This window comes from Apis laboriosa, unplaced genomic scaffold (genome assembly GCF_014066325.1).
Source record: "Apis laboriosa isolate Shangri-la unplaced genomic scaffold, ASM1406632v1 scaffold38_cov145, whole genome shotgun sequence".
Classification (NCBI taxonomy): domain Eukaryota; kingdom Metazoa; phylum Arthropoda; class Insecta; order Hymenoptera; family Apidae; genus Apis; species Apis laboriosa.
The window spans coordinates 58,605-71,689 of record NW_025223092.1 but is presented as its reverse complement, the minus strand read 5'-3'; the positions used below and the strand labels follow the sequence as shown (position 1 = coordinate 71,689).

At 20.3% G+C, this 13,085-nt stretch overlaps 1 protein-coding gene across 1 annotated transcript; it reads right to left on the bottom strand.

Annotated features, from left to right (window-relative positions):
* Positions 1 to 471: 471 nt before the first annotated feature.
* LOC122715586 lies at positions 472 to 11,307 on the bottom strand. The gene is made up of 5 exons (XM_043937874.1): positions 11,270 to 11,307; positions 6,310 to 6,562; positions 6,174 to 6,242; positions 628 to 714; positions 472 to 573 (listed from the first exon to the last, which is right to left on the bottom strand). Exons 1-5 carry the CDS (start codon positions 11,305 to 11,307, stop codon positions 472 to 474), a joined length of 549 nt encoding a protein of 182 aa, XP_043793809.1.
* Positions 11,308 to 13,085: the final 1,778 nt, after the last annotated feature.

Sequence of the window (13,085 nt, the reverse complement as noted above, 5' to 3'; positions counted from 1 at the left end):
ATTTAAGAATTTTTGATTTATATATTTATACATTCTGAATACTATATGGTGAATCCTATAATTTATGTCAAATATTGTGCTAATAAGTTAGCATTCAATTTGGTTGAAGAGTGAGGACATTAAAAATAACTATTTGTAAATTATTTGTCTCGCCAAATATAACACATATATGCTATTAGTGATAGTTAGTGAATGTGATAAATTCAATTAATTATAAGAATTCTTGTGAATCGATTGTATGTTTATATAATTTAATATAATAATAAGTCTCATAAATATTTTATATATTTATTTTTTTATTTATTTTGTCTTTTGAAATCTTAATATTTTCTTTTTTAAAATCATACAATAAATGTTTAAAAGCAAATATCAAATTGATTTTTTTTCTGCAATAATCTCTTTTTTTCTAAATTATAATGATTTGCTATAAAATAGATAATAGATAAATCATGATCTTAGCAGTAAAAATCATTAATCTTCAATGATCGCACTACTGCTTAAAGGCTTCATCATACTTGGTGACGAACTGATTTGTACCAATACAACCAAAAAAGTCATTATACCACCAAAAATCTAGAAGTAAGATTGAATTTTTAAGTGAATAGTCAATACATTCATTTAACTCACCATTGTTGATAACTTGTTGTTAAGAATATAACCACCAGCAATAAATTTTAAAGGATGAAGAAAAATTTGTAATAAAAATTGTTGCACCTGAAATTATTCTTATTATTTTTTTTGTTAACTTATTATTAATTATTTTTTATTATTAACTATATATTATTAACTATTTTTTATGATAACTTCAATCTGTAAATGAGGATCATATATTTGATATTTTTTAAAATAAAAAGGAGAAAAAGAAATTTATACAGCATATATAATTTTATATTTTAAATAAATAAAAAACTTTAAAATAATAAAATAAATATTCAAAAAATATCAAAAAATAAAACAAATATTCTAAATAAGATCAGAATAGAAAAAATTTGTTTGAATATATAATTATTATAGCACATAAATATATAAACTTGAAGTTTTCGAATACTGTTTAAATATAAATGATACTTTTTGACAGAGTAAAGATTAAAAATTAAGAAGAAAATACATATTAGATATGTAAAATGTTTATAAAAATATGAGACACTTTTGTATGATGAATTCGAAATATCAAAATAATAAAAAAATTCCTATATATACACATAGACTTAAAGCTTATTGTTACTTAATGAATTAATAAATAATAAGTATTTTAAGTATTTTTTTTTTTTACCTCAGGTAAATGAAAATAAAAGGATAAGATAAATGAAAAGAAAATAAAACGATAAAATTAAAAGTATTCAATTAAATGCGTAACATCTATTATATCTTAATATTGCTTTTACAGTATCTTTCAAATAAACAATGAATTTATATTCTTTTAAAAACTCCATTTAATCAGTGGAATTTTAGTATAATATGGAATGTATCATATAAATATAATTTACTATTTAAGAAAAACTTATTGCAAAGAAATTATATAAAATTGTATATTCAGTCCAATATTTTATATAAATTTGTTTTAGATGAATTATTGTATAATATTTTCTTTAAATCCATGACTAAATTATTATATTCATTTAATTTGCCTATTTATTGAAATTCACAGAAGCAATGAAATTACGTATTTTAAATTAATATATATTGTTATCTATTTTAAAATATATAAATAAATTAAAATTGAAATTAAAATTGAATATGTTTTTCTATAACTATTTACTCGTTTTAATTATTGTATATAAAATTTGCTTCATACAATTTTGTTTTTTTTAATTACGTTGACATGTACAAAAGAGTTATTAATTGTACTTAATCAATCAAAATAGATTACTAAATGTATAGTAAATTAACTGAAGAATAAAAATAAAACACAATGATTGATTTAATTTTGTTTCATTAATAAATCCTAATGTTTTATATTAGATATAATAGAAGTCCTATAATAAGCTTATTGCACAAAATAATAATTTATATTCTTTTGAATTTCGAAGTTTCACAAATCAAACGTTTCAGTGATCAACTATTTGAAAATTTACATTTTTTTATAATACCAATAGATATGGTTTGCTCATTGAATTTCTTAAAAATATTTTAAATGTGTGAATTAAAACAAGATTATCTTAAAATTAAGAATTACAAAATAAAACATTTATTAATCTTTAAAAAGAGATACTCTCAAAGTAAGCAAATTAAATTTTATAAAAATATATAACAGTTAATGTTTTTGTTATTGTGTTATGCTTTTATACTATTATTATATTATTATATTATTATATTATATTGCATTATTATACTATTAATTATTATATTATTGCCATTTAATATACCAAAAAAATGTGCATAAAGAAAAGTGTTTGATTTTTTCAAATTTCATTAAAAATAATAAGAAAGTTGCAAGATGCAATATATATAACACTATAGTATCATATTCTAAAAATATATCGAACATGTAATTACATAATCTAAATTATATAAATTGCTGAAATAGAAAACTAAATACATGAATAACGAACAATATCTGAACGATATCTTATAATAACGAATAATATTTTATAATGATTATATTGTTATTATAAATCAATCATTTTCAAGATATTTATAAAAAACTGTTATTATTCTTATTAAAGGCTAAACTGAATAACTTTGAATATTATACAAATATGTTATTACTTGAAGATTTATCTAATGTCATAGAACTGTATAATCGTTTATATAATGATTTTTAAGTAAACGAATAATGGTTAATTTTAACTATTTATGACTGATTAACGATATGATATAATTAATTAATAATTCTAATAATTAGTGATTCTAACTGTACTAACTCTAATATAAATTATATCGTTACTGAATTCTATCTGAACTATATTCTATTCTAACTGATCTGATCTAGAAAACTATGGTGGACTTTAGTTTTTCTTCCAATCATTTCTTTTCGTAAAAATGCAAAAAAGGCATTAAAAGGATCAATCATCATATTGGAAAACAGTTTCGAAGAATGGATTTCGTGGGATCGCGTCGCAACATCGCGATCAAAACTTTACGCTCTCTTTTATAGTAGTTCGTCGCATGCAAGTGTAACTTGTGAGTGGCCATTACTGCTTTATCTTTGTTTAAATTGAGGATCTAGAAAGCGTTAGGGAATTATATCCGCTCATAAATTATTGTTAAACTGAATTGAAGATACTCAAACAATTGAAAATAAAATCTCGGTTATCTAATCGCTCACAAGTTTGGATTTATTCTTAATAACTATATTGAATTTTAGTTATGTATCCATTTTAATGTAAGTATTTATTACAACATATGCATCAGTATATGATCGTCGTTTATTTATTATTTCTATAATAAACAAATCATTTATAATATTATCATTTCATTAAATATATAAATTACGATAAACATTCTATAATTGGCATTCAAAATATATAACGAGCGAATTAATATTATTTATTGTAGTTATTTGTTAGTATTTTTATTTATTTCTTATCTATAGTATCTATAGTATCTATAGATATCTAAGTTTGCACATTTTACGAATTTTTCAAATTTGCGAAATGCGAAAATAAAATATACATAATCTTTAGGAAACTAAAATGATCGAAATATAATGATAATGACTTTAGATATACAATTTATACATTATATAGCCATTTATTTGAATTTTCGCGAGTATAATGTGCATAGAAATAAGTGATATATGATAGAAATAATAAATGATATAAATGATGATTGTATACGGACAGATATCATCATAGATGTATAGATGTATATATTCAGGATGTGCCAAAAATGTAAAAATATCTATTAACTGGAGATTTGTGACATAATTTTAAATTAATATTTTTGTTTTGCAAAAATTTTCATTACTATATGTATATTCCTTTCGCTAGTTCATTTTACCAAAGTGCTGCTATTGAACAGGATTCTGCGATAAAAATGTACACATAACGCGGACAGTCTTCGATGTAACATTAAGATTAATTTTAATATAGTTTTATAAGTTTTACAAATCAAATATGGCAAAAAAAAAAAAAAAATAGAAAATTTATACTTTCTATACATTCAATTCTTGTTGTGTAAAATAATATGAAGCATATAATAAATCATTAACAAATCATTATAATCTGTAAATTTTGAATATGACGTAATTAACTTTAGTTTAATTTATAAAAAAATCAAAAAACTTATTGATAATTTGATAATGATTGAATAATGATTTAAATTAAAATAAATATTTTGAAATGTTATATCCTTTATAAAATTGAAATTTAAATGTTTCTTAATAAATTTATAGAATATTTGTTAACTATTGAAATGTGATCGATCAGTTATTTAATTAATTGTCTGCCTATATATGCGTATTTTGTTTAATCTGTGAACGTTTAAAAAAAGGATTTAAAATTTTAATGCATAAAAATTTTAACATATGGTTATACATTACATTAAAACAATTATTTTTTATAAATTTAAAAATGAATTTTATTCAATTAATATATATTATTCGAACCGCTGTGTGCCAGCATTCTCATGACGAAATCACTCTTTAACGCAACAATTGGTCTTTTTAACTCCCTCTTAGTTTGCAGATCAGAGAAAATTCAGCAACGATACATTTACAAGTACAATTAGCTATAGATAGATAAATAAACCATTATTTCATTTAAAGCTTATAATATAAACTATTATACAGTTTTACGGCTGCAGATAGTTCTTCGGATAATCAGTTCAGGCATCAAATTTGTGCAATATTCAAAGTCGTTCAGTTTAGATTTTAACATATACTATATATATGTATAATAATATAATCAATAGGAGAGTATATCTCAGAAACTAATAAATAATCAGTTAAAATTTTATATTTGCAATTTTACCTTAATCCATCTTTCAAAATTTGAATATACAATAATAATCGAATAATAATTAAATCATATAAATCATATTAGGTCATTATAATCATACAATTTGAACAAACAAAATTATAATGATCACGGTAATAATATTAACAGTGCTCTTAAAATCTATTTTACAATTTTAATAATATTATTTATTGCAATTTTTCTTAAAGATTATTTTTGTTATAGATTTTAAAGTTCACTGAAATTTTATATGTGGTTTTATTATTGGATGTTGCCAGCAACACCAATATATATATATATTGGTTACTGGTGTTGCTGGCAACATCCAGTAATAAAATATTATATATATTATAGGTACCAACTATATTTCATAGTTGGTACCTATTTGTTTTTCTTCGATACACATATTTCAAATGTTTTGTAAACAGATACGCGCAATTATGTATAATTAAATATATTTATTCAACTAAATCTATATATTTTTATCTATTATTTTCATTGTCTAGTCAATAATTCTATATTTATTTTTGTATAATTTGCGAAATATCTCTTTATGAATAAATACTAAAAGTGATAATATTAGTTCATCCATTATATATTTTGTATGTCAACAAGTTTTATATGTATAATTGAAAAAAAATAATTCCATGTTCAAGCATTTCATTATGGACATATATAAAGAGGCGAAATTCTATACTTTTTTTTATTCCATAATTTTATTTCGTAAAAATTTCGTAAAAAAAAGATAAGTATAAATAAATATTGTTTAAATAAACTAAATTTAAATGAATACATTTTTTTAAAATATTAATATTTTTTTTCAAAAGATCAATGAAATATTTGAAATTCAAAGTTTGAGACTATTATTTTTCGTGACGAATACATTACAATGCAATACAAAAATAATCTAAAAATCGCTCTTAAGTTCGATTTTACGGTCATTTTTTTTTTAACAGATTTCCACCGATCCAAAAATATATAGAATTCATCTTTTAAAGCCAATGCCAATTCAATGATTTTTATACTCCATATGAATAGAATTCAATGATAATATTTAAAGTTTTTTGAAAATAATTAAAAAATTAAAATCTCATTGATTATATATAAAGAAATAACGATTATTGAAATATATTATTTCAAAATCATGAAAATCAATAAGAAGAGAAATATAATATAAAGAAATAATCTTTGGCAAAAGTAAATTTTAATTTAACTATTATATTAATCTTATTAATATATAATATATATATATTATATTAATATATTAGATCTTACCTCATTTCTAATGGAATTATCTAAGTAGTAAATATCTATTTCTCGAAGCAAATTTGCTGTTACTTCTATCTATAAAATTTATGCATTATATTTTAATTCATATTTTATAGTAAAAAAAAAAAATATATAATCTTACCTCATGGTAGAATTTAGTACAATGATTATTTACAAAAATAATTTTTGTAGAATATACAAGAACCCATATTAAAGATCCTATAGTTTCTTTATCTGATAATACTTCTGATAAGTTTAATGATATTAAAGAAAAATATATGTTATAAAGTGTACATAATACTACTGAAAATTCTCCTATTAAGTCTAATAAAATTTGATAAGAATATGCTTGATTAAGTATGCGTGAAAGTTTAAAAATCTCAAAATGAATATACCTTTAATAGATAAGAAAGAAAAAAATAGATTAACAAGAAACAAAATAATAATAATTTCATTTTTGATTTATGTTCAATTCAAATGCAATATTATCATTAATAAGGGAAAAAGGCAGCTCTGGATACTTAAATAAAACAAAAAAAAAAAAAAATATTAAGAAATTTTCAGAAAATAAATATTTCATTGAAAAGAAAATTGATTATAATATCTAATTTGCTTGGTATGCATGTTGCAACTAATTTATAATTGTTTATAAGCATAGATAGTCAAGGTATTAATTTTATGAAACTATCTATTGTTTGAGATTACCCGTCTTTCCCCTTTACTAAATAATATTACAAAATTAAAAATTACACATTAATTATTGAGAAATTATCAAACTTACCTTGTAATTTGAAGAAAATGTTGAATAAAATATTTTTTTTGATAATAATCCATTACAATTATAAATTTATGTGTAATATGTGATTGCATTTTATATCTTACATTAATATCTTTTATATTTGATAACTGATATACCTCTTCTATAATTTTATTCATCTTATGCAACTTGTCCTGTAAAATACTTAAAAAAGATTCAAATAATATGATCTTGAAAAAAATATAAATATAATAAGTTATGAGTAAAATTATAAATTTATCTATATGTTTATAATTTACACAATAATAAAACAAGGATTAAAAGGATCTTATACAATTCTTTAATATGATATGTAAGAAAAATAAGGAAATATAATAAAAAAATAAAATTTTTTTTTCAAAAAATCTAAAAAAATCTCAAAAATTATATTTTAATTCATATAAAAATATAAACTCAATATGTAACTTTAATATTTTTATTTTGATAATTTTGATAATTAATTTATTTAATTTTTATTTTGATAATTTTAATTTTATTTTTGACTATTTATGATCAAGTAATTTCAAACTTATTATTGAATAATTTGTGTTCGATACAAATTATCAATTCGTTCTCGGTTTGATCACGTCTTTTTTAATTCATTAGTAGATTTTATATCATAGCGATAAATATGAATATAAAATTTAATGCAATAAATTAATATTTTTTTACAGTTATAGTCTTCAAAAATTTTTCTATTCCATGCCAAATTTTTTTTTCATAATTGCTGTCAGTATATAATAATAATTATAAATTATACAAATCTTTGTTGACTTGTATTAATTCAACGAGCATTTCATTGAAAAATAAAAAAGATGTATCACATTAAAATTTTATCTAATTTTTCAATGAATATATATGATATATTAATATCGATATAAAAATTTAAAAAAAAATTTTAATATATAGTAATATATATATATATAATTTGTAAATAATTAATAATTTCTAATCTTTTTTCAAAACTAGACTGATATATATATATTCTATGAATATGTCTAAACTTATTCATAGAAATTATTATTTTCAAAAATCATTATTTAAATATGATTGAACTGAAATGTTATTCACAAAGATTTTTTTATAATCTTTGTTCAAATAAATTGTGTAACTTTTTATCATTATTAATTTTATAATTTTTTATCATAATTAATTTTATAAATTTTTTTGCTAAAATAAAATAGAATATGTTGTCGATATTATTGGGATCAAAATTTAATTTAGCTAATTAGCTAAAATATTATTTTTAGTCTTGGTAAGTATTAAAATTATTAAAATTAAAATAATTTATAGAAGTGGATTCCAAACTTTTATTGAAATTGATTTTTTGATATTAAATCGATATTTTTGATATTAAAATTGATATTAAATCGATAGAAATATTATCCTGCTAAAAATTAATCTATTTTGTCAATTTTTATCAATCTTTATTAATTTTTTTATACAATAAACAATTGTATAATTGTTAATTTAATATGAAATGTGAGACAATATTTTATTCTGAAAATTTTTAATATCACATATTTTTACAAAATAATATTATAAACACATTATATCAAAAAAAAATTAAAAATAACAGAAAAATATATTTAAAAAAAAGAAGCATTAAAAAATACTATAGTTATGAGAAGAAATTTAAATTAGATTTAATGATTGCAATTATTATTAGCATAATCTAAAAAAATAAAAAACAAATCATGTTATAAATATTATTGATATTTAATTTTCCAGATAATTTTCCTGCAAATTCATTTACTTTTCTATAAGTCATAATCTGGGACCACATTATATAATTAAATCAACTTAAAAATTATTGTAAAAATATTTAATTTCATTTATTATATCATTGACAGAAGAAAAAATTACTTTTTAGGCCTATTCCTCTTATCAATGCTATCAGTATTCATCAAAAAAGTTTAAAGAATTTGAAATTAATTTATTATTATACATTAAACTTTTTAGATACTTTTGGAAAATTTAATGTATTCTGAAAAGAAAATTTGTAATTAAGAAAAGTTAGAAAAATTATATTTTAAAAGTTTAAATTAAAAAATTAAAAGAAGTATATTTAAAAGTTTAAAAATATATAAATATATATATATCAGTTGAATGAAGATAACTCAATAAAATCAATAAATAATTTAATTATTAGTGTTTATAATTCTTTAATCACAAATAATCAAAAATAAAAAAGAAAGGCTAAATAGTAAATATAAGAATATTAAACACACATTGAAATGACATTGCAATTTACAATGCAATTTTTTTTTCAAATTTATAAAAGAAATTTTTATTACTATTATATTTTTTTTCTATTATATTATTATTATATTTCTTGTATTACACTACATTTTAAAAATAGATGAGAATTTTTTAATCTTTGTTTCATTTTTGTAAAAAATATAAAAAGATAGATGAATTTAATCATAACTGTATAGGATGTATAAAAAAAGTGTAAAGAGCGTGATTTTACATCTGTAAATCTGAAAATCTGTAAATAAAACTGCATGCAAAAATGACTTTGATTTCAAATTGGAAGTCATATTTTTTTTATTATATGATATTTATCATAGAAATAAAAAATTTCAAAAGAATTATGGATCTCAATGCGATTATTTTTTCAAAAAAAAAAAAAAAAATATTAAATTTTTATTTCGAATTCATTTAATTTATAATTTGTTATATTATTCGTTCAACTAAAAAAAAAAAAGTAACATGTAGCATCTAGATCTGTTATTATTATATCCTATATTATAAGATGTCAAATAAAATAGCCAATAAAATATCCAAAAGTCCTATCATAATATACCGGTATTCCTTCTCTTCTTTCCGCTCATAATGAAATAAAAATGCGCCGAAAAAAAAGAAAATTAAACACATGTTTCGAAAAAAAACATAGTCATGATTATGAATGAAATATTTCCAAGAAATTTATTTCATTGGACTGTAGATTTTATTATTTTATTTCTGCGCTCGATAATTTTTTTTATTTATATTTTCGACAACTTTTTGCAATAACTTTCTTTTTGTTACTTTTTCTTTAAATAACAATGAATTTTTTAAAATTTCTATATATGTTGAAATAGATATATGCATCAATTTAAACAAAAAGTGTAAGTTAATGACTTATACAAAGCTGAAGTTCAATATCTCTGTTGAGTTTATATATATATAAAGATACGACTCATATCTTATATATATTTATATAATAAAGATGCGACTCATATCATATATATATATATATATATATATATATACATAAAATGCGATTCATATCTTGTATATTTATGTATATTAAATTGGACATCACTGGGACAATACTCCTTTTTCGATTCTATTTTATCCTTTCCCTTTTTGAATCACCGCGCTACGCGACATAATAAAATAAACCACCAAGGAAATGACCCTATATAACATAGTTTATTCCTATTTCTTTTATTAAATATATTTTTTCTTATTGTATATTCTTTATTTTAATCAAATTATTTCACAATCTATTCTCTAATAATTTTTCATTTTGTATGTTTTAATTTGAATCTAATTAAGTTACAAAGAATACATATATATAGTAATATGTATAAAGATTTATATTTTATATATATATATGTATTTTAATATGTATAAAGATTTTTAGAAGCACGAGTTTTATGCTATTTAAAGCAAAAAAGCACAAGACAAAAAAAATATCGAATGTTTAATGAGTAATATAAATTTGGGTTATCTACATGTCACAATAAATGTAATTTTTCTTGCAATTGACCGAAGAATATATGAAAATATTAAATAAAATGAATTTAAAAACTAATAGAAATTTAATTTTTTTTCCAAGAGTAGATATGATTTCTTCGAGACTTTTTATTTTTGCTATGAGTAGAATATGTAATAAAAAAGTTTGACTTTTTGAATTTTAAGATTAAATCCTTTTTTTCCCACATTTTTAATAATCCGAGATAATAATTATTAGATCCAAAGATATAAATACATGTTATATTTCTCTTAACATTTCCTTTTTATATATATATAAATAAAAAAAATAGAAATGAACTTATTAATATTAATTTACTTACTAATATTTATATTAGTAAAGTTGTTTATGAAAATTCATATTTTTAAATTTATAAATTATATAATCTGGCATTAATTATTAGTAATATTATTATTAGAAATTCAGAAGCACATCAATAGTTAAATATTTTTAAAAGAAAAACTTAAGTTTTTAAAAGATAATTTTAAATCTAGAAATATATCTATTTTTTTATTCAATTAATTTTATGTTTATGAACATTTCTTTCTTTATATAATTTACCTTATAAATATGGTAAAAGTAAGAGTTCCCAAACACATAGTTGTTATTGGTATATATAAGAGAATATTTAAATCGTATTCTTGTTCATTGGAAGTAATGTAATTATGTAGCGAAATAATGATTACTATTATTGCGCTAGTTATAATTAATGTTTTTAGAACTTCGAGATAAGTTTTTCGATAATTTTTCTCAATTCCAAATGATTCTAAGCTATTATCTATTTGTTCACATCTTCTAATAATTTTCCTTGAACACTATAATGAAAAGAAAATATAATAAATATAATAAAATAATATTAGAAAAATTGCTTATCAGCAATAATTGTTTGCGAGATTTAGAACATATTTATTCGGAGAAATTTTTCGTACAAAAACTTTTTCTCATTATTATTGATCACCTCTTATTAAGTCTAAACAAAGGATTAAAATGATGTTGTTTAATGAGGATATTTTTAAGGATATTTTTAAGTTTTCAATTGTATATTTTTGAAATACTTCAGTTTCATTGAAGTGCAATATGATTTTAAATCCAAGAGTGATATATTCCATATACGATTGATTCAATAGTAATCAATTTTATATGGAGATAAAAATTTATAAGTATACGCTATCAATTTAGTTCAATTTTCTTAGAATTTTCCTTTAACTTGGGAGCAATGACAGAGATTTTATTGGTTATTATCATAGTATCATTAAGAAATCTTCCAAATTGAACTGTGGAAGAGATTTTTGAGAGTACGAATCCACAACAAAAAATAAGAAAAAATTTAACATTTTGTAGCGAGCACATTTTCTAAATACAATCAATGGTTTTTTTAAAATTCATGCTTTGACTATCATCGTGATATTATGAGAGATTTAAATCTCGTATAGTCTCACACATTGCATTTGTAATTGTTTATTTTTTGTTGAGATAATACATCATTGATTACAAGTATCAGAATTCAAACATGCACCGAGTTTCTATCAATATTATCATGGATGCGAACAAAAAAAAATTTATAATTGTTAAAATCTAAAACTGAGTGATTTTGAATATTACACAAATGAATTGATAGTATTACTCGAAGGACCACCTACTATCGTAGAATTGTACAAATTTATATTTTGAGCTTTGAGTGAAATGATGATTTATTTTAATTATTTTAATTGTTTGCGGTTAATTAAAAAAATGTAATGATTCTAACTGTAATTTGATGTGAACTGTATCGTTGCTGAATTCTGATTTAAATTTTATTTTATTCTAACTGATTTGATCTAAAAGACTATTGCAGGTCTTGGTTTTTTCTTTAATTATTATTTTCCATGAAAATGCAAACAAAGAGCAGATTAGAAGAATTAATAGTCGCGATAGAAGGCGGTTTCAAAAGATGATTTCTCGTAGAGTTGGATTGCATCGTATGAAGATTAAGACGCTCATTTGCATGATAGTTTATCGCAAAGCACTATGTAAATGTGAGTTACGAAGTAGCTATTGCTACTTCAGAGATATAATATATTTCTGTTTAAATTGAGGATTCAGAAAGTGTTAAGGAAGCGTTATATACTCACTCATAAATTATTGTTAAATTGAATTGAATATATTCGAGCAGTTAAAAATAAAATCCAAGCTGTCTGACTGCTTTACAGGTCTTGATTTTGTTTTTAATATGCCGCCCATCATGAAATCGCTGACGAGTTCAATATTATAATATATCTTACTAATATTAATTTCATAAAATATCTCCATAACATTTGTCATCCAAATAAGCTGAGATATGCTAATTTGTTTCCTCTTGATCGTTATTTGGATTCAATAATAATCTGCTTGTGTTCTT

What these genes read in the sequence shown, in the direction of transcription:
- LOC122715586 (XM_043937874.1), bottom strand. Translation starts at nt 11,307, where the DNA reads ATGTGTTTGGGAACTCTTACTTTTACCATATTTATAAG. An exon ending in GTACTAAATTCTACCATGAG is followed by an intron (nt 6,243 to 6,309) that starts GTAAGATTATAT and finishes TAAATTTTATAG; the next exon opens with ATAGAAGTAACAGCAAATTT. An exon ending in ATAATTCCATTAGAAATGAG is followed by an intron (nt 715 to 6,173) that starts GTAAGATCTAAT and finishes GAATAATTTCAG; the next exon opens with GTGCAACAATTTTTATTACA.